Source organism: Mustela putorius, unplaced genomic scaffold (assembly GCF_011764305.1).
Source record: "Mustela putorius furo isolate JIRA1106 unplaced genomic scaffold, ASM1176430v1.1 tig00000997_pilon_pilon_pilon, whole genome shotgun sequence".
Lineage (NCBI taxonomy): Eukaryota > Metazoa > Chordata > Mammalia > Carnivora > Mustelidae > Mustela > Mustela putorius.
This window is the reverse complement of record NW_025421527.1, coordinates 5,632,900-5,659,953: the sequence shown is the minus strand read 5'-3', so window position 1 is coordinate 5,659,953 and position 27,054 is coordinate 5,632,900. Positions and strand designations below refer to the sequence as shown.

Here is a 27,054-nt window from a genome sequence, read left to right as displayed (position 1 = left end):
CAGAGCGACATCCTGCCCTGAGGTCTCCCATCTCCTGACTTCCCTTCACACTTGGCTTGCCTGCGGTGACCTCAGCGCGGTGCGGAGTGTCTGGCTGCCGTGTGCCTGCGGGTTCGCTGCTGTCGTGTTAGGCTCGGCAGAGGTGGGGTCCCACGGGACAAGGCTCCGGTTGGCCCTGTTGTGCTGACGTATGGTCCCTTCGCCCGACTTGGGGGCTGTCTGCCAGGCTTTTTCCCTCCGTGTAATATTTTATGGGGGAGGCATTTCATTTTATCTTGGATTATTGTTGTGGTTCTAACTTTCTTCCTACCCCACCGCAGCTTTACTGAAGTATAATTAACAAATAAAATTTGTGTGTATTTCAGCTGCCTGATGTGATCTAACTTGATGCAGGGTTAGGGTGCGAAATGCTTGCCACACGCAACGGTCGAGGCTGTTGGGCGCCTGAGACTAGTATGACATGGCGGTAACTATAGCGGAATAATAAGAAAAGAAACAAGCCAGAGCCGCTCTGAGATTTCCAGTTCGTAATGCTGTGTCAGTAGCTGTGGCCCGAGATTTGCTTTCACTCTCCAGGATGGGCTCGTCTTGCAGAATCAAGACTTGGTGGCCTCGGACCAGCATCTCGTCTCCCCGTGCCCGCCCCTGGCGACCCCCGTGCACTCTCTGCTCCCACGGGTTCTGTCCTAGGTCCCACAGACGGGGAGGGCGCGCCACACGGGGCCCTCCTGACCTCCCTGCACTCGGCGTCGTGTGCTCCGGGCGTCCCCAGTGCGTCCGGCGGCTTTCCGGCTGCAGGGCACGTGCGCCGCCTTCTGCTCGGCTGCTCCGCCGGGCTTGGGGCGTCACACGCCTTGGCTGTGGGGGATGAGGCGGCCGCGACCACGCGAGTGCGCGCTTCTCTTGGACGTGCTGATGCTCCCCTCGCACGCTGACTCGGGAGTGGGACCACTGGGTCGCGGGGTGGGTCTGCGTTTCCCCGTCTGCGGAATGGCCTTCTGGGGACGGTACCGGGAAGCTACGGGCGCAGCCGGCCCTTCCTCAAACCGTCCCGTTTGTGCACGGTTTACATCAGCCTGGATTCGTGTTTCCTGTGTCTTTCAGTGGGTTGTGATTTGCTCCTTTGTTGCTTATTTCAATGCACTGATTTTTCTAGATTTGGCCTCGGGGGTGTTCAAGGCGCCTCCAGATCCTCTTGACGCTCCGTCATTCTTTCCAGCGACGGTTTCGGCGGGTAGAGAAGTACCCTTCTCTGATCTCAAGGGCTGAATTAGGCACGTGCAGAGCGTAAGTGAACCGCTGTGCTCCGAGGACGGTCTTTCGTGTTAAAATGGAAGATCCCGGCGGAACCCGAACAGACACCAGCGAGAGCAGCTTCTCACACGGCCTCTGCTCCAGTAGGAGACTCATTAGAAACCAAAGCCTTGAATATTTTTTAGTTTATTTTTAAAAATCTGTGATTTGTTGTTTTGCGAAACTTGAGTAGTAGTTCTGCAAATTCTCTGCCGCCCTTAGGGAGTAGGTCCTGTCCGTGAGTCGCTTCTCCGGTGCCGGGCGGTGAGCACCTGCCCCTCGGGGGTCCCGCGCGGGCCACGCACGGGACTGGCCCTGCAGCCCTGGGTGCACGGCCGGGCGGTCACGGCTCGGCCTCGCTTCTGCCCACAGGATGGCAGCATCTGGCCAAGGCTTCCTCCCCACCAGGGGCCTGGCAGCCTCGGAGTCGGGAAATACCCTGTTTCTCCCTGAAACGGAGAGGACTGAAGTACTCCTGCGAAGGAGCCTCCGTAAAGCCACACGGCGTCCTCTGTGCACGCGCTCGTCCCCCCGCTCCCGGGCGAACGACATGATGGCGTTGGGCTGTGGCACCCACTCCGGAGCGACTCTCCGGGCTAGAGTTTGTAGGGGCTGAAGCTGAGCGAGCGGGCTGGAGTCCGAAGCTCACGTCGCGCACACGTCGTTGGATGACAGAATTGTTACTGGAGAGGAAGGAGGAGTCCAGCGACTGGGCACTGGCTGTATGCTGTGCGCTTTGTTTTTATTTTAATTTTTAAAAAAGATTTTATTTATTTATTTGAAAGAGAGAGAATGAGAGAGAGAGAGAGCATGAGGGGGGGAGGAGCAGAGGGAGAAGCAGGCTCCGCTGAGCAGGGATCCCGATGCGGGACTCGATCCCGGGACCCCAGGATCATGACCGGAGCCGTGTGCTTTAAAGCAGGGCTGGTCATGGGTGAGCCGGCATCACGGTCCCCAGGGCACTGGTTCAGTCTCACGGTGCTGACCCGTCCCCAGCACTTCTGACTCAGTGGGTCTGGGATGGGGCCTGAGAATGTGCCATTCAGTGGGTTCCCACTGCCCCCGACGCTGGTCTGTGCGCCACGTTTGGGCCTCAGCGGCCCTTTGCCGTCGGTGTTACTGTGTCTGTTTTGCAAACGGGCACAGAGGGTTCACCACTCGCCTAACGCCACACCCAGCTAAGGGGGGCTGGGCTCAGACCCTGCTCCGCCCGACGGCAAGCCCCCTCTCTGTCCGCTGCACTGATTTCTAGGAAAAGGGTTAGGGTTAATTTGTAAGAGCTTATCCCTAGCAGTCGATCTGCCAGTCTCTGGAGCTCGAGGGAGGGAGGGGGCGGCCGGAGCGACAGCAGGTGCGCTGGTGCGTGAAGGGACATGAGGCTCTGCGCTACTCATTTCAAATTAAAATGTCTTTGGAAACAAAATATCGATGTTATAGGTATTTTAATCACCAAACTCCAACTTTGAAGCTAGAATGGGACATGAAAATAAGGCACAAGTAAGTAATTATAAAACCCATTAGCTTGCCTTAGAGAGAAGACACAGTCTGTCCATGGAAATAAATGAGAAACTAAAAGCTGGTCGGCTTTCTCCGGGAGTGAGTCAGCACATTCAGGCCTCGGCTCCAGGCCCCAGCCGCTGAGGCCCTGGTGTGTCGGCCCCTGTCTTAGAGAACCTGGTCTCTCTTACCAGACGCAACTCGCCTCCACCCACCCCCAACCCCGATTTTATACAAAAAATGAAACCTGATTTCTCAGAGGCAGGGATGGATTTTATTCTGAGTATTTGTGGGAAGGGCGGGGACGTGGAGGAAGAGGGTGGAGACAGGCGACCTTGGCTGGGGTTGCCCGTCCGGCTGGAGACCGTGGCCTCCTCCCTGTAGCCAGGCTCCGGCTTGGCTCCTGTGCCTGCTCTGGAGTCAGGCCTCACCTGTCTGGTCCAGACCCAGCAGGCTCACCCGGGCTTTCGAACGCAGCCGAAGAGGGCTTGTTAATAGTCACGGCAGGGCAGAGGCGGCCACTGGGGACTTCTAGAGAGGGAGCTGCATGGCTGCCCAGCCCCCAGCAGGGGGGTCTCACCAGCTACCTGGGCGAGCCCTCTCCAGGGAGAAACTCAGTTGTTAGAACCTGTTTGTTCTGAACTTCCAGAGCCGCCCCAGATCTGAAAGTTTCTGAGTGTTTCCTCTTCCGCCTTGCAAAGAGTCACCACTAAGTACTTGGAAATGAGTGCCTCTGTCTGCGCCCACGGTCGTCCCCAGAGCAGAGGAGTCACCTCTGCTGGAGGAGCATCACCTCCCCGCCCCCCAGCCTGCCGCTGCCTCTCCAGCTCCCCAGGAGGGCCGCAGGCCAAGCACTGGGCTTCCCAGGGACTGTGAGCTCGCCGGGAAACGGGAAACGTGGTGGCTTTGGAGGAATAGAATGCGAAACGTGGTGGCTTTGGAGGAATAGAATGCCATAAAGCAAGATCGTAAACTGAGAAGCTTTACTAGACAAAGCAAAAACAGCACGAGAAAATGTTCCTTGGTCTGGAGGTCAGGAGCCATGGCTTTCAGGGGCTGCAACAGCGGCCAGTGGTCTTGGCTCCAGGTTTTCTTCGCCTGTCGACTGAGCACCCGCCGTCCACTGGTCAGCCGCAGCCCAAGCTCAGCGGCTCTGCTCGGGGAGGCGGGGCTCCAGGGCTGGTTCCGGGTCCAGGTGGCGGCAGGGAATTCGTGGGTCGTGGGTCGAGCCCCGCATGGGGTTCTGCGCTCCGCGGGGAGTCGGCTTGGGATTCTCTCCCTCTGCCCCTTCCCCTGAGCTCTCACGCGCTCTCTAAAATAATAAATCAACCCTAGGGGGGCGGAGGATTACCCTATGATCCAGTACGCTTCGGGGCGTCACCCAGAGGAAACGGTGGTGTCGCCCAGACAAGACAGCGGCCCCATGTTCACTGCGGCTCTGCTGGTAACAGCCCGGGCGCAGAGACAACCTACATGGCCACTGACGGACGGACGGCTGGGTAAGGAAAGCCCGAGGGACACAGTGGAGTATCGTTCAGATATTAAAAAGAAGGAAGTCCTGCCGTTTGGACCCCACGGACAGGCCCTGCGGGCATCACGCTGAGTGAAGCAAGTCAGAGAAAGACCAGACCACATGGTCTCGCTTCTCCACGGACTCGGAACAAAACCGGACCCCAAACTCCCAAGCTCAGAGACACAGAGGACAGGTCGGTGGTACCGATCTGGGGTTTTGGGGTGAGTGAGACGGGTAAGGAGAGTCAAAGGAAACAAAGTCCCAGGTAGAAAACAAAGCAGCCCCGGGGTGGGGACGGCCAGCACCGTGGCCCAGGCTGGTCCCGGCGCCTTCCACCGAGCTGCCCAGAGAGCCCTTCGGGAAAGTCCTCATCTCAAGAAACCAGATCGCAGCTGTGTGGAGACAGCTGTTCAGCAGACTTGCGTTAGCTCACATGGTATGCAAATACGGAATTGCTGGGCTGAGCACGTCCGAGTACGATGCTGTAGGTCAATGAGACCTTCCTAAAAACCAGTCAGAGATACACACAGAGTATATAAACTGTACAAAATGCAGGTAAGCCAGGCGGATCGGGAGCCACAACGGTCCTCCTCCTCCACCTTCTTATCTGTGAAAGCAGGGTGCCACTGCACTGGTCACAGGGGTCAGGCGGGCGGGGGGTCCCACCTGTGTGCTGTTGCGGGGGGCGGCTCACTGCAGGACCCCGGCCTCGGGAGCGGCTCGAGGACTCTAACACCCCGGCCCGGCCGCCTCTCTCTCACCCTGCTCTCCGCCTTTCCTTGCCTAAGTCGTATTTCAGCCAATATTTGCTCACCGTGCTGGGCGTTGGGGATACAGACACGCCCCAACACGGACCCGGCTTTCTGTCACTCGGCACCCAGAGTCAGGCGGCCCCCCCCAGGGAAGGCTGTCTCCACGCAACCCGCTGGCCGCAAAACCGAAGAAAGCCCAGTGTGGCTCTCCTGGAGCAGACACGGACTCTGAGGTCTGGCGGACCTGGGCGCGAGCCCCGGCTGGCTTCGTCTGCGGCGAGCGGGGACCAGGAACACCGGCCGTTCCGGGCTCGTGTGACGTCTACTGGAAGCGCGCGCCGGAGAGACGCAGGGCCGTAACATTACTGAGCACTCACTCTGTCCCAGGCGCGTGTCCTACACTCACCCACTGGGAACTCACAGCATCCCCACGAGGCAGGCACCACCACCTGTTTCCGGAGGCCCAGAGACGCTGAGCAGACTGCCCAAGGCCAGCCGGCCGGTCTGCTGCCCAGCCGGCCCCGAATCCAGTGTCTGGGTCCATGGCCGGGGTCTCCCTCGCTGCTCCACGTGGCTTCTCAACCGTCCACCTGCGGGGCGGGGGAAGGAGGGGCCCTTTGTGCTAACCCCGGGAGGTTCTGGCTCCGGAGGTCGGGACGAGAGCTCTCAGCAGACCCGGACGTCCGGGCTAGGAACCAGGCGGGCGTAAGGGAGTCACTGTCATCAGAGTGAGGGATGTGTAGACCAAAAGTGGGTCTCGTTTTTGGTTTTGGTTTTTAAGATTATATTTATTTATTTATGTGACAGAGAGAGACACAGCGAGAGAGGGAACACAAGCAGGGGGAGTGGGAGGGGGAGAAGCAGGTTCCTGCTGAGCAGGACTCAGGGGACTCGGGGATCATGACCCGAGCTGAAGGCAGATGCTTAACGACTGAACCACCCGGGTGCCTCCAAAAGTGGGCATGGAAGGATCTGGTGGGGTTTTCTTGGCCAAACGTAGGTAAGGACGCTCCAGGGCGAGGGAGCGTGCAAACCCATGGGAACTAACTCAAGCTCACGGGCCTGAGTTGTGTGTGTGTGTGTGTGTGTAAGTGTGAGCCAGGGAGCTACGGGGGGTGGGGGGCTGGGGCGTGGGTCGGGCTCCCCACAGACGGGGGACAGCACCTGGGGAACTGTCTTGTGGGAGGTGACACGATTTGATCTGTAGATGGTCTTTATTTAGAAGCTTGTCTTTTGGATTCCAAGAACTTTGGCCTGCTGAAGGAGACGAGCATAGCAGGGAAAGGAAATAGCGATTTATAAATTGATTTAGCCACAAGCATCATAGCGGGTCTGGTGAGAGCAGGAGTAGAATGTTGACAATTGGATGCACTGTGAAGTGTTATTTCGCTGACTTCATCTTCAAGGAACAGGAGGAAGAAGGTGTTTTCCCCGAGCGGGGCAGGGAGGCGTGACAGGGGCAGGGGACACCAGTCTCTGGGCCGGGCCTTGACCCCATGGAGGGCAGTGAGGACAGCCTGACTCACCGGCTGGGGACGAGCCCGGAGCTGCGGGGGCTGCTGGCCCGGGGACGTGGCTCTGGGCATCCCCGCCTGTGGGAAGGAGACAGGCAGAGCGCTGTGAGAGCAGGCTGGGGGCAATTTGTCATCCCCCCCACTTCCCGGGGACAGCATGACTGTCGGGGCTGTGCTTTCGAGGCTGGGATCCCCCGTGTTAACCTCGGGATGGGGGGTGGTTTGTGGACGGCTGTCCCGTGAGCTGTGTGAGCCCCGCGCTCCATGTGGGGCCAAGGGGACGCCCTGCTGGGGTTCCCAGCCCTCTGGACCTCGCGCTGGTGACTCCGCTGAGTGAGGCGCGGGACAGAGGGGAGGGCACCCTCGTCCCTCCGAAGAGGGGAAGCTACGGGGGAGGAGTCCGCTCCTTCTGGGCCGAGTGGGAAGGTTGGGGGAGGCTCCACGGGGTGCAGGAAACACAGCGAGGCCCATGCCTGCGGTCGTGGTGGCCCCAGCTGTCAAGGGTCCCGTCTTCGCCACCAGCCGCCCCCCACAGCACTCTTGCCACCCCCCGCCCCCCGTTTTAGAGACGGGGACACAGCGGCACGGAGCTCCTTCTCCCGCAGAGTAGGAGCCAGGAAGCCCCCAAGTCACCTCAACCAGTGGGGCCAGGACTCGGGCCCAGCCCGGCTCTCGCTCCTCGGGGAAGGGCGTGCGGGCGCTTCTTCCTTCTCGCCTCAGCGCGCAGGACCCCCTGCCACGGGCCCCACGGTCTCTGCCGACGAGGCTCTGCTCCCGACCGGCGGAGTCTGGAGGTCACTTACGGGCGCCTCCTCTGTGCCCTGCCGTCCCGGACCCCGCCGCAGTGGTGTGCCGCGGCCCCGTGGCGGTCCCCGCGTCGGGTCCCTGCACCTGCTGACCTGACACGGCGTCGCTGCCCCTCTCGGCAGCTTGCGGTGCCCGCGGGGGTCACCTGCCGCACCGCGTGCTTGAAGACGGACGAGGACACGCACGCCCGGGCTTACCTGCCCGGACGGAAGCCTGGGAGAGGTTCAGGGGCCGAGAGCTCCCGGGCAGCGCCCGAGTCCGTGGCCACACGAGGTTAGCTGTGCTCGACTCCGCACCGCAAGGCTGCTCTGCCCTCGCGTCCTGGGGCGCTTCTGCCGCTGGACGGTCCTCCGTCCGCCCCTCTGCTGTCCTTCAGCTCAGCTCCCCGGCATCCCTGCGTCTTACAAACAGTGCTCGGCCGTCAGCCTTCCCCAGCCGGGCCCAGCCCTTCCCACGCAGCCGCCCTGTCGCAGCCGCTGTCCGCCCCGGGGGCGTGGACTGGCGCGCGGCGACTCTCACTTGCATGTCCTTGGTCACCCGCTAAGCGGACCAGCGTTCCGTGGCTCTGGCCTGTCCTGATTCCTCTTTTGTGAAATTCCCGTTCCTGTTCTCGGGCCTGTTTTCGCTGGTTGCCCCGTGGATTCGGGGCGCGGGGGTCGCGGACTCCCCCAGCTCGGCCCGTCTTCGCGCTTGAGGGAAATGGAAGGGAAGGGTGAAGGGTAAGACGAACTCTTGTTCCGACTTGTCGGTCATTCTCCCGACGGTCTGGGTTTGGGGTTTGTTTAAGCGATGGTTTCCGTTGTCTTCCGAGTGTCACAGATTTTCTTTACTTTTATGTTGTTCACCCAACTGGAATTCATTTTTGTGTGTGGATGTAGGTGATCATTGCTTCAATGCTGCTGACTGAAAACTCCGTTTCCCCCGCTGATTTGCAAGGCCGGTCCTCTAATAAGTCAAGTTTCCATAAATGGATGAGGCTGTTTGTAGGCTCTCTTGTGCCCCATTGTTCAAAGACCATGTCACCTTAATAACCAGAGCTTTGTGAGGGCAGTCTTTTTTTTTTTTTTTAATTTAAGATTTTATTTATTTATTTGACAGAGAAAGATCACAAGCAGGCAGAGAGGCAGGCAGAGAGAGAGGGGGAAGCAGGCTCCCTGCTGAGCAGAGAGCCCGATGCGGGACTCGATCCTGGGACCCTGAGATCATGACCTGAGCTGAAGGTAGACACTTAGCAACTGAGCCACCCAGGCGCCCCCCATTCTGCTTTTCTTAAAATTGCTTTCAACTCGTTTTGAGATGTATTTTCATTAAATTTCTAGTTTACATATTTTAAGTTTTCCATTATGATTTATTCGTTGATTTAGGAATTACTTATGATTCTTAATTTCCAAAGGAAGTTTTGTTTTCCTGTTTTTAGTGTGTATCGCCTTGCAGTCAGAGTGCTGTTTGCATGGTACCAGTCCTGCGAGTGGTTAGTTTTCATTCATGGTCCATGTACTAGGAAAATGTGTGTTCTCTAGCTTTTAAGATTATTAATTATGTCCTTTCAGATTTTTCTGTGTATCTACTACTTACTCAGAGATGTGTTAAAATTCCCTATTATGTTTGTCTGTGTTTTGCTGTATTTCCATAAATGTTTTTTCATGTATTTTGAAGCAAAGGGATTAAATGTATTATATGAATTTCAAATTGTTACATTTTCATGGTGAACTCTGTGTTTTTTATGTTAAATGTTATTTCTCCCTGACATTTAGATAGCTATACCCACTTTCTTTTGGTTAAAGTATACTTGGTGTAAAAAATTTGTACCTTAAATTTTTCCTTATGATTTAGATATGTCCCTGGTAAATAGCATTTATTTTACTAATTTACGATGCTTGGTCTGATAATGTTCCCCTTTTGCTTGGAGCACCTAGTTCAATACTTTCACAATGATTATGGGAATATTTGGTTATGTTTATTCCATTTTGTTTTGTCCTGTTGCTTTTTTCCACTTTTTTTGGTGTGTGTTTTTTCTTCCTTCTTTTGAATTGATTTTTCCTCATTTTTTTCAACGTCTAGTAATCTGAAAGTCATAAACTTTCTTTTGTCTCTCTTTTTTTAAGATTTTCATTTTTAAGTACTCTTAACACCTGGCGTGGGGCTCAAACTCACAACTCTGAAGTCAAGAGTCTCATGCCGCACCGACTGAGCCAGCCAGTCACCCCGTAACTTTATTTCAATATAAACTCTTTCTATTACTCTGTAATTTTTATTATCAAATCCTCAGGTTACCGATATTTACCTTACTTTCGAGTCACACCGAGAAGACTCTCAGTGTCCTCCTGGTCCCAGCTCTGACACAACACGACATGACGTGTGGCGCGATGATGTGACATACGAGGGCGTGAGGCCTGTCGTCAGTGCTGGCCATTCCTCGTAGACCAGATGGTTCACTTCACCAGTTCCTCCGTCCTGCATCACCCGCGCTCCACCTTTCTGGTTAAAGGGCCTCTCAGAGTCTGTTTTGACATCCCCAGTTTTCTTGTTATCTGATTTAATTTTCATATTTTAAACTTTTGTTTGTTTGTTTAAAGTAAACTCTATGCCCAGCGTGGGGCTCGAACCCACGACCCGGAGATCGAGAGTCACAGGTGCCTCCAGCTGAACCAGCCGGGTGCCCCGTGTGTTTTATTTTTTTAAAAGATTTTATTTATTTATTTGACGGACAGAGATCACAAGCAGGCAGAGAGGCAGGCGGAGAGAGAGGGGGAAGCAGGCTCCCCACTGAGCAGAGAGCCGGATGCAGGGCTGGATCCCAGGACCCTGGGACCATGACCTGAGCCGAAGGCAGAGGCATTAACCCACTGAGCCACCCAGGCGCCCTGCCCCGTGTGTCTTCAATGTGGGAATTACAGAAGGCATCTCTCCTAAGCTCTCGTGCCCAGAGGCTGCTTCTTGTGCCCAAGGACTGTGGCCAAAAATCCGCCTCCACATGGCTTTGCTCTAAAGCAAAGTGACTGGCCCAGGTGATTGGAAGATTCAGTCAGCAGCCCCCGGGATGTCCCCAAGGTCCCCACTGCTCCCTGGCTCTGCTTTCTGTGGCTTTAGCTCACCCTCACGCTCCGGACACTGTCTCCCTGTCACCCCTGCCACCCCCTCGTGATACACATGGTCGGCTCTGTTCCCAGGAGCGCCTGCCCCAGCCCTGGCCCCGGGGACCCATTTGCCCACGCTGGCTTGATCTGGGGCCTGTGTGCATCCCTCAGTGAGGGTGATGAGGTACAGTGATTGGATGGAGCCTGGAGAAGCCCACCCTGGGTCCAAAGCCAGGATTGATCCCACCCAAATGCACCACGGAGGTGGGGGAAGGGAGATTCACCAAGTTAAAGACAGTGACTAGCTACTGCCTGGAGCCCCGGGGTGGCGGGGGCCCTGGGGGCAACGAATGAAGGTCTCTGTGGCTTTCCCTCGTCACGTTCGGACGAGAGGACTGTGATGTCAGCTCCTCCGGCTGGTGTTCGAGGCCAGAAGACTTTTCTCATTTGAACCAAAACCAAACAGGGTCCTGTGTTCCCAAATGTGTGTGTCCAGTAAGAGCGCAGTCCTCAGAAGAGAGCGGGTAAGAAATCCCAAGCACAAACAGGAGGATTTCTAAACTCTGAAGCCCGGGCAGAAGTACGCGACTCTCTTCTGCTCCCAAGAGATGGAAGGTGGAGGGTGTCTGAAGAAACAGCATTTGAGCCGCAGCCTAGGGGCCACCAGGCCCGGCGGACCTGGCGTTTCCCGCCAGTGACTGGGTGTGGGTGCCCCGCCCTGTAAATACGCGGTCCGGAAACACCGGATTGTGCCTGCGGGTGCGCGGGGTTGGCGAGCGGGAGGCAAATCAGGCTTGGAAAGAAGCTGGACCCAAGAGGACACTGCCCGGAGGTGGTGGTAACGTATGACCGTCGTCTCCAGCCTTTGGCTTTCCAGGGCACAGGACGGCGTTTCAAGGGACACCCGGGCGCCTGGGTGGCTCAGTTGGTTGCGCATCTGACTCGCTCGGAGCCCGGGGCCTCATGCCGGGGCTGAGAGTTCAGGTCCCGCGTCGGGCTCCAGGCTGGGCGCGAGCCCACTTTGGGAGGCTACTGGGTGTGACGCGCCTGCGAACAACCGAGCGAAACCTCAGACTCCGGCACCGAAACGGAACGGAACCGAACGACCAAACCCAAAGCAGGTTACGCCGACTCCGGCTGACCTCCCTGTACTCCCGACGGCACCGCCCGGGGTGAAGATTCACGCCCCGGGCCCGGCCGCTCGGCCCCGCGGTGCTGGGTAGACCCGCGTCACGCCCGTAACCGCGTGGGCCGCCCCTCCCCAGCGGGGGCTGCTGTGGGGTCGCCAGTGCCCGCTCCCAGCCCCCGGGCCGCAGGCGCGTGCATCGGAAAACGGCCGCGAACGCGCGGGGCGGCCCCGGCTCCGCAGCGGCCCGGGGCGTCCTCGCCGTGGCCTGGCCACGGGCCGGGGCAGCGTCTGCTCCGGTTCCGATTTCGCTGCGTCTGGGGCAAATCACTCCTCTCCAGGCCTCCCGGCAAGGCCAGGGGTGGGACCCGCGCCCTCAGGCTCCCCTGCCCCCCAGCAGCGGGGTCTCCCCGGGGTCTCCGGCCGCCGCGGCCGTGTCCCGCCTGACCAGCAGGGGGCGGGCCTGCGCCGTCCCGCCCGGGGCCGCCGTCGAGCGGGTCCGCCGCGGCCCAGCTTCCCGCGCACGGAGCCGACCACGTCCCGCCCCGGGGCTGCGCGCCGCGGGGAGAGGCACCTGCCCGGCCCCTGCGTCGGCTCGAGGGGCGCCTGCTGCTCGGAGTCTTCCCCTTTCCGGCCCCATGAACATGTCGGGGCGCCCCCGTGTCGGTCCAGGGCGGACCCTGAGCCCGGACGGGCCGCGCGGGGGGAAGCCGGGCGCTGGGCAGCCCGCCCCGCACCGCCGGCAGCCGCGTCCCGCCGCACCCCGGGCCGGCAAAGCTCGCGGGGCCAGGACGGAGGACACGCGGGGGAAACTGAGGAACAGGCCGCGCCGAAGCCTGCGCGGCAGCCAGTCCTGGCCCCGGGGCTCCTCCCCGGCTCGGGCGTGCGGACCTCGGGGGCCCCCGGCGGGGCGGGGGGCGGGGCTCGGCCTCCGAGGCGGGGGCTCGGGGCTCAGCTGCCCGCGACGCCCGGGCCGTCCGCCTCTGCCCTCCGCAGCCGTGGCGCTGGGGGCGCGCGCGTCGGGGGGGGGCGCGCGTCGGGGCGCGCACGTCGGGGTCCGCAGACGCTTCCGGCAGGGTGGGGGGCGCCGGGCGCGCGGCCCTCAGCGGGAACCCGCGGGCGGGTGGGTCGCTGCCGGGGGCGCTGCTCTCCGGGGTCCGCCGGTGGGCACCGGCCGCGAGAGCCTCCCGGGAAACTCGCTGCGCCGCGGGGTCCCGGGGCGGGAAGCAGGTCGGGCGCGGCTCTCCCTCGGGTCCGGTTAACGCCCATCGCGCCCGCGTTTGCTGGGACCCGGCGCCCCGCTCCTTGGCCTCCGCGGGAGGGGACGTGGCGCGGCCCGGACTCAGCCCCGCAGCACAGCGCGACGCCGGCCCCGGCGGCTCCTGACGAGTCTCCCCGGCTCGGGCTCCCGGCACAGTCCGGAGGGGCGTCAGCGCCGCCTCAGGGTGGCCACTAACGACTGCGGGGACAGCTGCGGGGACACCTGTGGGGGCGGCTGCGGGGACGGCTGTGGGGGCACCTGTGAGGGCATCTGTGGGGACAGCTGGGCGGACATCTGTGGGGACAGCTGTGGGGACAGCTGGGCGGACATCTGTGGGGACAGCTGCGGGGACAGCTGGGCGGACATCTGTGGGGACAGCTGCGGGGGCACCTGTGGGGGCGGCTGTGGGGCATCTGTGGGGGCAGCTGTGGGGACAGACATCTGTGGGGGCGGCTACAGAGACCCTTTGTCTTTCTGGCCCGTCTGCATTGTGCGGTCTCTTCCGACTGCCAGTGTGAGTGCGGCATCTCCCCTGTGGGGTGGCGCGGGCTGTCATGGGGCTGTCCCCACCTGGGGGGGGAGGGGGAGACGTTTTGTCAGGAGCGGAGCAATGGCCACCTGGAGACCCTCCCTCATCCCTGGGGGCTTCTAACCCGGGAGGCTGGTCCCTTAGGAGCGGTCCCGCTGCGGGAAGACAGGCCCGCCGGCGAAGGTGAGAAGCTGACGGGTCCAGTTAGGAAGACGGTGCGGGAGCCTCGACACTTCCCTAGGGTCCCTCTGCCCGCCTCCAGGCAGGTTCCCACCCGACGCAGGAAGGAGCTGCCCAGGCGTCCGGAGCCGGCACCGAGCGCGCACAGGATCTGGAACCGGCGAACCCGGCCCGGCAGTTCGGTCCACTAACGGCCACGCCGTGCGCAGCGCGGGAAGAGCGCGCCCCTCGGACGCGGGGGCGTGCGGAGTGGACACGGCTCTGGCCGCTGTCGCCGCTGCCCACGGAGACCGCAGAGTGAACCGCACCGCAAGGGCGAATCACCGAAACCACGGGTGTTTATCAAGTCCCGCCGAGGGGAAAGCAAAAGTCACTGCAACAGGAAAGGGTTTTCCGAAGGACAGATCAGCTTCCTCTGTGGTGACCCGAGAAAATTGACCACAATCCCATTCAAAACCTTCAGGCACTTGACTTTTTTTTTTTTAATATCTTTTACCTTTTTAATAAAAAGTAAAAAACAAACAAAAAAATACATCAGTGTCCTGAACAGAACTTCTCTGTGTAAAGGTGGCACTTAACGAATGACACAGGACCAGACAAAGGAAACGGGCTGCAAGTGGCGATAGGACATGTCGCGAAGCGTCTGGGGCGTGTACATCGCGAACGGATGTGCGGGTGCGTGTGTGCACCTACGTGCGGGCAAACGTGGAAGGATTTGCCGACATACGTCACACACACACATTTGTACTGACCTCTTTAGATCGAAGTCCAAGGCACTTTTTACAATGAACAGGTTAAAGCCATTAGTTCAGAACAGAACCGTTTCTGGGTACATATCGATGACGACGCTAGTATCACAAGCCACCTTTCCCCTTGCTCGCCTTGGAGTGTCTCTGGTTGGGGTAACGGTTAGGAGAACGGGTTTGAAAAGAGCTTCGGAATGTGTCTAGATGGTGGAACTAACTTCTCTTGCTGGGTTTCCTCTGGGGAGGACAGGCCTCGCGGGGCAGGGCCCGGGGGCGGGGGGTGCTGACTTGCTCAAGGACGGAGCCCAGATACAGCTTTTCAGTACTGTGCGGAGCCCAGCCCGGGGACCCTTCCAGAGGGACCTGCCCTGGGGGCTGCCTGATACTCCGATGGCCCTCCCCGTGTAGGCTAAAAGCAGAAACCCGGAAAGGGACTTCGAAGTGCGTCAAGGCTACAAAGCAAGCCCTTTAAAAATCAGACCGGGAAGAGGCTGCCCGTTTGGCGCGCCAGGCACGTTATATGACCTGGAATGGAACTGTACGATGCATTTGTTTTTATCCTTATGATTATACAGGACTTTCCTCTGTCAAGTAATTCTGTAAATGAGGGTCAAAGAGCAAATGGTTTCCTTTCCCAGCTATTAATGATGCCAGTTACCGTTGCTGTGTGGTGAGGCCAGAGCGCTTCAATATTTAATGTCTGTACAGATGACTTGGGGATCTTGTTAAAATGCCAGATTGGATTAAGCAGGTCTGGCATGGGCCCCAAGGGTTTGCCCTTCTGAGTTCCCAGCTGCTGCTCTGCAGACCCCACTTTGAAAAGCCAGGGTCCGCGCGTGGCCACACAGCCGAATTACCGTCCAGGGGTCGCTTTCCCCAGAGCAGGAATTTGCATTGGCTTTTGTGATCTAGACTGAATAATAACTTCGAGGGGGGAGGTCAGAACATATTTGCTGTCTCTAAATGAAAGTCTTAGTCTGAGAAGCGCTGGAAGAAAAAGCCAAAAGAGACAGTTCTATTTAGTAGCAGAAAAGTATTAGGAGGCAAATCAGTTACCACCAGGACATTCATCGGCTGATTATCAAATTGAGAATAAACTAATTTCCATTACCCAGCGAGCGAGTGACCTGCTCAAAACAGGTGCCCTGGAGTTCTGATGGCTTCAATGGAACCCAGCCCCCCCGGAATCGGGGAGTAGCAGACGCCCAGAGCACTTTGCTCACGAAGAAGAAACTGTGTATGGAAGTGAGCTCGGCCGTGCACGCGGCCTGAAGCTGGGTGCTCACGTGCTTTTCCGTCAGAGGAACCGGCAGAGTTTGACAGGACCCCAGGCTTCCCCCGGAGAGACCTGCTGTCAGTGCTGCCGCGCCAGCCAGCCGGGTGCGTGTTCGGTGTGAGAAGGGAAGAGACGCGGCCTCAGGGGCCCTGATGCTTCTCGGCGCCCTTTCCCCACCCGGGGCGGTATCAGCGCAGAGTGATAACAACACGGATTCCAGAAAACCCTTGTTCTGTAACTAAACACACCCTGCTTTCGTCTGGAAATAGGCCCTCTGTCCCTCAGAGGAGGGACGTGAGCAATTCTCCACGTGTCTCACCTGCCACTGAGACGCGGAGTGCGCGGAGCTCCTGGGCCGCTCGGTGGGGAATGTCCCCCAGATCTGCCAGCGCCTCGGCAGCAGCTTCCTTCCCCTGGCTACCTGACCGCTCCGGGGGCAGGAAGGGAAGCCCAGCGCTGCGCCGGGTCTTGCTGGGGGTGTCCTGCTTCCTCCGTCACATCCCCAGGAGCTGTGCTCCCCAGTAGGGGTGTGGGGCCGCGCACGGGGAAGCCTGCTTCCTCCGGGCTCAGGCCAGCCGGGAGGAGCTCATGGGCTCACTGGGGTTTCCCTGCCTGAGGGACGCTCCCTGAATCTGGCAGAGCAGCACAGGCCACCTAGAAGTTTGAGTCCTTTGTGTCACCCAGGAACGAGACTTCCTAATGCCCGATCCTGACATTCCCAAAGGACAGCCCAGGCAGCTGATTCTGAGGCTCCTGTCACTTGCGTGAGGGGACCCTGGCATTTCCACGGGGAACCCCGTTCGTGGATCGGGCCGGCTTGGTGCAGCCCCTAAGGGAGTCATGGCTTTTAAAATCCCCTCTGAAATGGCTTGGTGGAGTTTCAGGGACCACGATTCCTCTAAGTTTGGAACAACGTTCCTTTGTCTCTACTAGGCCGGTCTGAGGGCATGAGGACGTGGCCGCGCAGGAGGCTGAGCCCCGGGTCTGGGCGTCTGGCCGCCGCTCGCAGCGATATGTACTCAGAAACAGTCGGGAGGCAGCGAGCGACCCTGGGCTGCTGCAGACCAGGCGGGTACAGAACGGTCATTGAAAGTTACAATATATTTTATAATATAGCAATATACTTCATATTTAAAATAAACGGTTACGCTTTCTCCTATCGTTAAAAAATAGCAAGCAGTACAGAGGCAAGATGCAAATTCATATCGGAGCTCACACGGTGCTGACCACGACGGCTTTGGTTCCCGAGTTCGCCACGGAGACGCGCTCTCACTCCTGCTCTCCTCCGCCCGGCGCGGGACGCGGGGCTGGGACCACGGCGAGTCGTCGCGCCATGAAGATGTCCGATGCAGGTGGACTGGTCCTGGGCGGTGCCGCGGGACCCAGCTGGGGAGCGTCATGTATTCCCGGTCCCTCCTCGGACCCTGAAGCTGGCCACTCCAGGCAGATCCGTATTTGATTTGTCACTGATTTCTTTCTCTCTCTCTCTTTTTTTTTTTTGGCTATAAATTCAGCATTTCTTTGGGGATCCTGACTACAGGTGGGTGCTGAGTTTTGTGCTTTTCCTCCATCAGCTTGGCTGGTCACAGCACTTCTTCTGTTCCAGCGCATGGTCCAGGCCCAAGACGCAGCTTCCAGAATGTGCATCTTGGCATGTAAACGACTCTTCGCCTGGCACTTGGCACCTGGATTCGGACGTTGTCCTCGGACGCGTTGTGATTGGTTTTGTTCAGAAGGATCCAGTTCGTGTCTGGGCGTTTCCAGCACTGATGTAGGAAAAACAGCCCAGAGCGACTGGTTTTCTCTGAGGGTGTTTACAAGACGCCGCGCCGAGCGCCCATAAAACGACTCCATCTCTCGGGACAGAATCTGCGTGGGACTTGTCTGTCCAGCGGTCCCTCCGGCCGTCTACCCACGCGCTCTGACAGAAGCTTTCGGGATGAGGGGCGCTCGCCTACATTCCACGGCCAGGGGCCCGCAGTCCACGCCGCAGTCCCAGGGACACCCCTTTCTTGGTGGCGTCAGTGGCCCCTTTCCCACGTCGTGCTTCCTTGGGCGGTGGCCGAGGAAGAAGGGATCGGGTGCAGGGTGTGGCCAGGGCGGCCGACGACGGGGGAGCTGCCCCACGCCGACCCCCCCCAGACGGCTGTCTACGGTCCTCAAACCCAGTGCCGCCCCGAGCCCACGGGGGCGGCCACCAGCAGATCCTTGCTCTGCTCTGACGCCACTTTCAGGGAAGCAGAATCACGGCGTGGACGGGGGACGGAGCTGAGGGTTTGCAAGCAGGGACTCAACAAGCGGGAGCCGGCAGCGGAGCAATGACTTCCCAGCGTCTCAGTGGCGCGAGGAACACCTCCTGTTCCTAATCTGGGGTGCGCTGTGGCTCGAGGGACCCCCGAACGGGGACAGAGGTCCCATGCGCCAGTCACTGCGCAGCCGACACGACTGATTACTTTCTGTCACCTCAGAGGCTACACCCGAGAGGGGGCGGGACAGGAACAGCCCGGCTGCTATCGACTCCCCTAAAATCTACCGAGTACGTCGTCCCCAAGCCCGTGACTCTTGTCTTCCTGTTACGCACAGAGAAACTGAGGCACTAGGTGGTCACGTTAATTGGCCCAAGATGTGGGTCTGGCCTTAGAGCTTCCTTCCTCTGATTTTCTCTCTTTCTGCCTGTTTCCTTCCTTCGCTCACACAGAAATCACTGAGAATCTAAGGGGGAAATCCTCAAACATATTAAAGTCATGATTTCTTCACTGCTGTTCCTTCTCGGCCTTTCACAGACGCCGAGAGCCGCAGGTGCTCGCTGGCAGTTTGCCGGCGCCTGCGTTCCCCGGCCCCTGGGGTACGAGCTCTGCTGCCGCGCCACGGGCACCTGCTGAGGCCGAAGTCGGTGGCGACCTGGGGCCTCCCCACCCCCCACGCCCCTGCACCTCATGAAGCATTTGGAGAGAGGTGACATCATGAAGCTGCACATTAGGGACAGGGCAAGGGCAGCTCAGACACTTTATGACAATTTACTGATGAGGATGAGACAGCGGTGGCCTTTGACCCAAAGGTGCAGGTTTGTATTTGGACTTCAGTGTAAGGAGGAGGGAGTCCCTCGTCTGGCATAATTTACCAACTGGTGCCATGTCCTAAAATGCCACGGAGACCCGTGGTCTTAAAGGGTCACAGTGCGTCCCTGACTTTGCAGTACATGAGGCTCGAGTATGGCTTACGCGATGAGGGTGGCTCTATGGTTTTCATTCAAGTGTCCAGACATTTTGGGGACTATTAGGGTTCTTTCCCTGTCATTAAGATATCAGAAAGGTCCCAGTAGGGCTCTGCTGACGGCGCAGCCTTACAGGAGTGGGAGTGCCCTCGGCTGAGTGTGTGAGAGAGGTCATTGTAATGAATAGTTCTTACATACAGCCGATTCTCGAGTAGCTAATGAAACCCTCATCATCGAGTAGCCCTCTGTCCCTGAACTTGAAAATAAGGAACCAGAAGGCACCTGACGCCTTTCCCCGTCTGACCGTGACGCTGAGGCACAGTGGGATTTGCCAAAAGGTGGGCCAAGGGGTGGACACCTGGAGGGACTACACTTCGGGCAATCAGTGCCGAGGTCACCGGGATTGACCTTGCTCCCGGAGGACGGAGAACTCCCGCACCCACAGCTGAAACACGGGTTCAGAGAGCAGCCCCCAGTCACCGTCTCGAGGTCAAGAAGCAGATACCATCATTGTTCTTTCGCCAAGGAAGTGGACCACACCCAGCTATGGCGCTACCAACAGGCCAACTCATGCTACAGAGGCCCACGTGTTCCTGGGATGCCGGGGCCGCTGCTGCTGGCGACGCGTCCAGCCCCCCTTTCGCCACGGCTGCTGGCCTGGTCTTCAGGCTTCACCGAGGGGGACAGCGGGAGGAGGGCTTACAGAATCCTCCACAGACCCCGGCGGGTCAACGGGAATCTGGGTGGGGCTGGCAGTGACCTTTGCGTGTCATTCATTCGAGGTCAAGACTAAATCCCTAGACATGTGAATGTGCACACACATGTGTGCTGTCACACACGGGATTCCAGCGGGATGGAGAGGGCGAGCAGAGGGGCGCGGGGGAGGGCCGTGGGTCAGTACCGCCTGCCACGGTCTCCACCTTGTGCGACAGAACTCTGGCCACAAGGACCCCATGTGCTAATGTCATCTGCGTGGACATCGTCGGCTTGCGGTTTTGGCTGTGCTGTTACTGGAACGAAGCACCATTCTTGGGACAGAGAGGAGGGGAGCTTTCCGATAATCAATCATTAGAAGAACAAGTGATAAAATCAAGAGCCAGCAGCGAGTGTGGCTCTGCAAAGCAGCCGATGGAGACACCCGGGCGTCACCGAGATGAGGCAAGACCATGCGGGGACAACAGCAGGAAAGAGAGAAAGGAGGAAGAGACCAGATCTTCTGGGCGTAGGAGCTGGGCTCCGGACTCCTCTACCTGCAGCAGCCTAGCGAGCCCCACCCCCCGTCCCTAGAGGACCTGGCCCAGCTCTGATGTCAGGGATGTGACAGTGTCCCATGCCCGGCGAAGCCCCCAGAAGCACCACACACAGCGGACACCCTGGTACTTTCCCCGAAACAGCTGTGACGTTTCCACCAGCTCGTCCGGCCCCACCCGCTGCCGCGAAGCCCTCACAACGAGAAGAGTGATGAGACCCATGAACGCGGCGAGCGTCACGTATAGACGTGAAACACGGCGTCCACACGCCTCCCCCGACACCCGTCACAGTGCTGGACCAGGGTGTTTCTCAAGTTTCTTGGAGTTTGAGACAAATTTGAATGCATTTTGCACCAAGATGAACAAAATACAGTAGGAACGGGCTGCTGACAGGTCTGTGGCCCCTCCCCTAACCCACAAGCCTCTCTACAAGCTCCCAGGTTCCCAGAATCTCTCATTTGGAGGGGGTCTTGGGTCGGGAGGAGGGGCCACGTGGGCCTCTCACCACCACGTGTCCCGGCTCTGCTCTCAGGGAGGCACCGGACCCGTCTACGCTCCTAACCGCTGGGGCAGGGGCAGCGCTGCTGGGTGCGTGAGGCTGAGTGGAGGCCCCGCACCACCTCCAGGGGGTCTCCCGGGGCTGCACCTGTGTTTACACGCCCCCTCCCCACCTGGACACGGTCACCTGCTCCCCTGGAACACAGCTGTTTGGATATAAGGAGAAAATTCGGCACAAGCTGTTCTTTTCAGAAGGCTGCTTCTCTCTCCAGAAGCCGGCAAGGGTGGCCGGCATTCGTCTCAAACCCCTCAAGGCTGGTGTGCGTCTAGGCCGGGCGCCGGGGCCGTGTCTGAAGGGGTCCCCATCTTCAGGGAAGCCCAGAATGTGCCCGATGCCAGCAGACTACCTGAGCTGAAGGCACCCACACTCGGATTCAAGCCAACTCCACATGCGTCTGGTGCCAGCTGTGTGCGGGACAAGGTGTCAGGTCCCCGTCTCTTCGGGTCGGGCTCAAGCCAGGCCAGGCCTGCGTTGAGTGTAGGGGGTGTGCGTGCACACACTTGTAGACACACAGCAAAATCTGGCTTTTTATTTCTCTCTCTCTCTCTTTTTTAGTCTAAATTGGGTTTTATGACTGGTTAAAGTACGGGAGGAAAGCACGTCTGTTGTGGCAGGTTGTGGGGCTCTCCCTGCCTTTTGTCGCCCAGAAGCTTTCTGAGACAAATGGCGTGGAGAGGGGTGTGCTCAGGACCCCAGTGGTGAGGGACCCCCGCCCAAGCCTGACACCACCCCCGAGGGGCCCTGTCCTGGGCTCCTCCGTGGACCGCCCTGCTGCACCCGCCCCGCCCCCGGCCCTCCCCCGAGACCTGAGATGGAGCGTGGATTTCTGTTCCGCCCCAGCCCTGCAGCCAGGGCGCCGCCTGGGGCCGGGTCCTGCCACTTCCTCTTCCTGCTCCCAAGCGGAGGCACCTAAACAGAGATTAGATTTCTGGTTTCAAGGCATATCGAACCAAGCACGCTGAATGGACACGAGCCGGGTCATTAGCTCGGTCTCTCCTCCTGACGGTCCCTGGTCCCGTGGGTCCTGGATGGCAAAGTGACCAGGAGAGAGTTGATTTGCATCTTAAGACCTATGGGTAATGCTTCTGGAGGGGGGTTATCTAGCAACTGCTTGAGCTCGTGTACGGGGTCGGGAAGGAGGTGGAGCTGACCCCGAGGGGGCTGTCGGAGGGCGGGGGCGTGCGGGTGGCGCCCGCGGGGCCAGCCCGGGCCTCTGCGAGGGCGGACAGGAGCTGCTGCTGCTGGCGCAGGGCGTCGGCGATGACCAGGGGCAGGGAGCCGAAGCCGGCGGCCAGGTGCTCCAGCTTGGCCTCCAGGCTGCCGATCTGCTTCTCCAGGTCCTCGCTCCGGTCGTTGAGCTCCGTGATCAGGTCGTACATGACGCTCTGCATCTGGAAGGGGACACGGGGGACGGGACACCGCGGTTAGCGCAGGCGGCCCCCGGCTGGAGGAAGGACGTGCCGAGATCACAGCAAGAGCCGCGTCCACACCAGCACGTGCGGCCCGGGCTGCCCACAAGGAGACCCGCAGTGCAGGCGGGAACACAGCCCGGGGCAGGGGCGCAGGGGGTGGGGGGCCCGTCCCAGGGAAGAAGACGGGCAAGTCTCGCCGGTCCTCGTGTCCTTGCGGACCGACCTCTCGGCTCAGAGGCTGCGGGAGCCTGGCGGTCAGGGGGCGCCATGCTGGGCGGTGGACGGCGCGGGGACTTGCCGTGGGCCAGGACAAGACTGAGCCTTGGCTTCCTTATAAAACAGGAGTAATAACGTCACAGGTCATGACGCTATTGCCCGTCGGATGTCGGCAGCACGGCCGCCGGAAGACATGCCGGACGCGGCGACTCACCGCCGGCCTGGTCCGCAGACCCACGGACCTGCCGTGTGGGATCGCAGCCCCCCCGACTGCCTGGGCCACGAGAGGTCTGCTTCCCATCTGGGACATCCGGAAGGGCCAGTCCACCCCCAGAGCTCCCGTGGGCCGGCGGAGGCCTTTGTCTGTCTGTTGCGGTTCACACCACCCCCCGGCCCTGTCCTGTCTCCTTCATTCTCGAACGGGCCCAGCAGTAACCGTGCCCCCTCACTGCTGTCTCCCCGAGTCCTGGCCCTGCTGCACACGGCACCCCATCCCGATCCTGCTAACCCGCTCAGCTTGCCCCTTTTCTCCCACCTTCTGTTGCACGAGCGACAGAACCTCCAGGTTCTGTGGCACCTGGGCTAGGCTGCCGTCACCCTCTGAGAGGGACCCTCCTTCAGGGGACCGGCCTTTGCTGGCCGTGTCACTGATGTGTCTCAAGGGCCTAAAACAGCCCCTGGCTCGTGGGAGATGCTCAACTAAGAGACGCACAAACATACAGACGCACGCCTGGGGGCGGGGGCTGTCCCTGAAGGGGGTCCTCGGACTAACGGGTGAGCGAGGGAGGCACGTCCCGGTCCCTTCCTCCCTCGGCCGATGTAGGAATTCCACTGATGGGGACAGACGTGTCACAACACGAACCATTCCCAGGTACCTAGAAGGTTTCTCAGCATTTACCAAGGAGACTGTGTGGCCGGAGGGAAGGAAGGAAGAGCCCGGGGGCCCCCACCCGGGACTGCCTGGGAGTGAACCCTGTGGGAGGGCAGGGGCCCGTGGGGGAGCCCCCAGGGCGCTGAGACACAAAGGACTCTTAAAAGGAATCCACTGAACTTGGCTTCTGAGAATTATGTCATAAAACTGGCTCAGAGCAGAGCTGACAGAGGGGGCTCAGGCCCGGGCACCGTTCCCTCCGGCTGCCCGACCACAGATCTGGGAGCCCCAACTGCCCCAGTACAAAGCCCCACTGAGCCCTCCCACACCCCTCGAACCGGCTCCTTCAGTGGCAACCGGGCCACCTGCGCTCCAACCTGTACCTCCCGCAGGTGCACCCCCAAGGCTGTCCCGTGGCCCGATGGCTCCCCCATCAGGCCACTTTCTGGTTATAATTAGCCCCGAGAGCAGTCACCTATGTGACGGCTATGCTTCCCTGCCAGCTAACAAGTGACCGCCCTGCGAACCCTCAGCCCCTGGGTCTCCCACTCCCAGTGGCTGCAGGCCATTGCTCTGGGCCCCCCGCCCCCTCCCAGGTAGTGTGGCCCTCAGGGCTGAGGGTCCCCTGCTGGTCACGTCGCGATCCTATTTGCCCGAAACTCCAAGTTACTCCAAGCCAGATGCAAAAACTTCTGAAGCTGCGGCCGCGGGGGTGGGGGGGATGGAGGTGAGAGAGAAAGGCAGAGTAGAAGAAGGTGACAAAGCACGAGGGCTGGAGAGGGGTGGGGACGGGGCCACCACAGAGGTGGCAGGGAGGCAGCCGGGCCGGGGCGGGACGCCCGGGTGGAGACCAGACTCGGCAAGTGCAAGGGCGGCCATCGGACGCACGAGGCTCCCGGGACATCCAGGCCACTCCCTCCTGTGCCTGCGCGGGGCCTGGGCCCTGGGTCTCGGCTGCTGGACCTCAGGGTGGCCACTTTGTCCCTTTGGATCCTGCCTCCTCGTCAGGACTCATCATGAGAACTACCACTTGCAAGACCTCCGTGTCGGTGACCACAGTCCCCACAGACGCTGTCTTAATGGGTCCTCGAGCCCCAGATGCTAGGAATTCTGTTTACGTTCCAGTGAGAGAAACTGCCGCCAGCCCGAAAAGACCCAAGTCCTGCCCGCACTGCCGCCCTGTGAGGTCGCTGTTCCCTCCCGAAAATGGCATCTCGAGCCCGTATGCTGTTTTCCTGACCTAGCGAGGACCGAGGAGCAGGGGTGGGAAGGTGGTGGGCCCGGAGGACACAGCACAGACAGAACACGGCCATGTTGCCTGCTCTGCTGCTTGGGGACAAGGTGCGGGGTGGGGGGCAGGGGGCACGTGGACCCAAACACACTGAGCTGCAGCCAGGGGCCCCGGGTGAGTCCCGGGGAGGGAACGAGCGAGTGGAGGCAAAGCCCCTGCATCTGGGCTCGCCCCGTCCCCACGGCAGTCCTGCAGAGGCCCCCTTCGCCCTTCCCTACACACCTCTTCTTCCAGGCAATTCACTGCCAATTACTGATGGGGTTTCAGTCGCCATGTGGGTCCCCGAGCCCGACTTGGCAAGTGCAAGGGCGGCCGTCGGAGGCACGAGGCTCCCAGGACGTCCAGCCCGCTGCTCCCGGGGCTGCGTCTCTGGGAGGTGCTGTGAGAGGTACTGACGCAGGCTTGATGTCGGTTTGCCTATGTTCCCAGGAGAACATCAGTGACAGTGTGTCCTGCCAGGGGAGGGGGGAGGCGGGAGAGCCAGCTTCTTGTGGGAGAAAGTCTGGGTCGTGCAGGAGGCTGAGTACTCCTGCCTCGCGCTGCCAAAACGGCTGGGTTTGCCCTGCATGGCCCTCCTCCTGGCTGCCGCTGGCTGGCTCGAGTGTGGACCTGTGACCGGGCTGGCCAGTCACCTCATCTCTGAGAGTTTAGAGCCAAGATCACCAGGAGGCCACTGTGTCCTCACCGGCGGCCAGAGCGAGAGCAGGAGTTCTCTGGACGGGGCTCCCGTGTCTGCCGGGAGACAGAAGCCACAGTGCAGAGGGGTCAGCAGGGGACAGACCTGAAGCAGGCTCTTGCACAGGAGAGGAAAGAGAGGGTGAGCCCCTCCCCCAATGTGGGGATTGCCTGTGGCCCCTTCTCCATGGCCCCCTCGAGTCTGGCCCGCCGCTCTGGGGCTCTGGAATGAGGCCTCCTTCCGTCATTCTAAGAAATGCCTTGTAAACCTGCTTCTGGTGCTTCCTGATACCCGAGAACCTGGGGGCTTCCCACCCACCATCCAGTGTCCCCTGCCGTCCCCACGTCCAGGCTCTAGGGCCCCAGCTCCGCGGCAGCAGCCGGCTGTCGGCACACAGGCCCGAGGGCGTCCCGGAGCCGTGCGCCCACACCGGCCCTGCCGCAGTCCCCCTGCCCTGCTGGGGAGGCCCTGGCTCGGGCCTGAGCCCGTCACCAAGCAAGGCGCCTGCACGTGGGCTGACGACAGCAACTGCCTCTCCTCCCACAGGCTGCGAAGCTGCCCGAGAGAGTAGCTCTGGGTCACCCAGGGAACGGGTTCCATGATGACAACTGACGTTGCCGGAATGTTCCGCCAGCCTGGCCCTGGGCTGAACGCTTCAAGTACAATCTTTACAGAGAGGCTGCGAGGGGAGGGGCCGTGCTGGGGGAGCAGCAGCCCCAGCTCAGCCCGCGGGGCGTCTTCCAGTCCTGGTTGCCATGTTTGCGAGAGGAGAGGCGGGCTTCTTTATGGAGCTCGCGGGATTTATGGCCGGTTTGCACCAGAAGTGCGGAACGCCTGAAAGGCCATGGGGCGCTGAGTCCTGGGGCTCCCAGGGTTCTTGCGTTTGACCCGGCCTTTATGCTCACCGTGGGGGAACCTCCCTCTTGAGAAGTAAAGTAATGCCCTCCCCACCACCATCCAGGGGCCGGAAAAGCTGGTCTGGAAGGATTAGAGGAAGCAGCAAATCAACTGCCAGGTGTTACCGCCACGTGCCGGGCAGTGTGGCCCCCGTGTCCCCAGGCGGGCCTGGTAGGCTGCTTCCCTGCAAGTCGAGCTCATTCTTGGGGCATCATCACTGCATAGCATGAGATGACGGGCTACAGATGGAGAGACCCACAGGCGCGGACAGACCCACGGGCACAGACAGACCCACGGGCATGGGCAGACTCGGGCACAGATAGACTCATGGGCATGGACAGACCCACCCATGGGCACGGACAGGCCCACGGGTGTGGGCAGAGCTGTGGCCGCACTGTGACCATGGCTGGGCTTCCCGGCAGTAGAACTCCTGGCAGGAACCCAGCCCTGGACTCCTCTGCTCAAGGACGGGCTGTCCTTGCTCTCGCTGCTCGGCACCGCGTAGCTGGGACGTGGCTGGGTCCTGGCAGCCACGGGGGAGAGCTGAGAGCCCAGGCACATTCCGGGCTCCGCCACTCACCTTGGAGAGGTCCACCAGCGTGTTGGCCTGGTCGCTCAGCTTCCTCTGCTCCATCTTGACACTCCTCAGTCTGTGGGGAAGAGACGTGAGTGCTGCACCCCTCAGCCCACGACGGCTTAGCCTCACCTACACATTCCACAACTGAACCAGTGCACCTGCGTCTGGAACGCAGCGCGATTCCCAGGGGCCACGGTCACAATCACGGGGCCACGGTCACAGTCATGGGGCCTCAGTTACGATCATGGGGACTTGATCACGGGGCCTCGATCATGGGACGTCAGTCACAGGGCTTTGGTCACAATCATGGGGACTCAATCACGGGCTTCAGTCTTGGTCACGGGGCCTCGGTCGTGGGGCTTTGGTCACGGGTTTCCCGGGTCCCCAGGAAAGCGGATCTCGTCTACAGGCAGTGACTGCCGTCCTCGCCCCTACTACCAGGCCATCTCCCTGGCTCGGTGCCCCCTGAAGCCCCCGCCCCAGACCACCTTCCTCTCTCCTCCACCCCACGGTCAAGGGC

The 27,054-nt window shown here is 60.2% G+C and overlaps 3 protein-coding genes across 4 annotated transcripts in view; 1 reads left to right on the top strand and 2 right to left on the bottom strand.

Moving 5' to 3' along the window:
* Window positions 1-11,683: 11,683 nt before the first annotated feature.
* Window positions 11,684-19,765, bottom strand: LOC123393716 (translation initiation factor IF-2-like). The gene is made up of 2 exons (XM_045086541.1): window positions 19,687-19,765; window positions 11,684-13,410 (listed from the first exon to the last, which is right to left on the bottom strand). Exons 1-2 carry the CDS (start codon window positions 19,763-19,765, stop codon window positions 11,684-11,686), a joined length of 1,806 nt encoding a protein of 601 aa, XP_044942476.1.
* Window positions 14,017-27,054, bottom strand: part of KCNN3 (potassium calcium-activated channel subfamily N member 3) — a 123,567-nt gene continuing 110,529 nt past the window's right edge. For both annotated transcript variants that reach the window (XM_045086841.1, XM_045086843.1), the window contains 3 exons: window positions 26,538-26,607; window positions 21,746-21,985; window positions 14,017-21,503 (listed from right to left, as the gene is read on the bottom strand). In XM_045086841.1, coding sequence (XP_044942776.1) covers window positions 21,279-21,503; window positions 21,746-21,985; window positions 26,538-26,607 — 535 coding nt within the window. In that variant the 3' untranslated portion in view covers window positions 14,017-21,278. The remainder of the gene's footprint in view (window positions 21,504-21,745; window positions 21,986-26,537; window positions 26,608-27,054) is intronic.
* On the top strand, window positions 21,493-23,888 carry LOC123393751. The gene is made up of 2 exons (XM_045086844.1): window positions 21,493-21,670; window positions 21,932-23,888. The coding sequence occupies exon 2, from the start codon at window positions 22,369-22,371 to the stop codon at window positions 23,269-23,271; it is 903 nt and encodes a 300-aa protein (XP_044942779.1). The 5' UTR covers window positions 21,493-21,670; window positions 21,932-22,368; the 3' UTR covers window positions 23,272-23,888.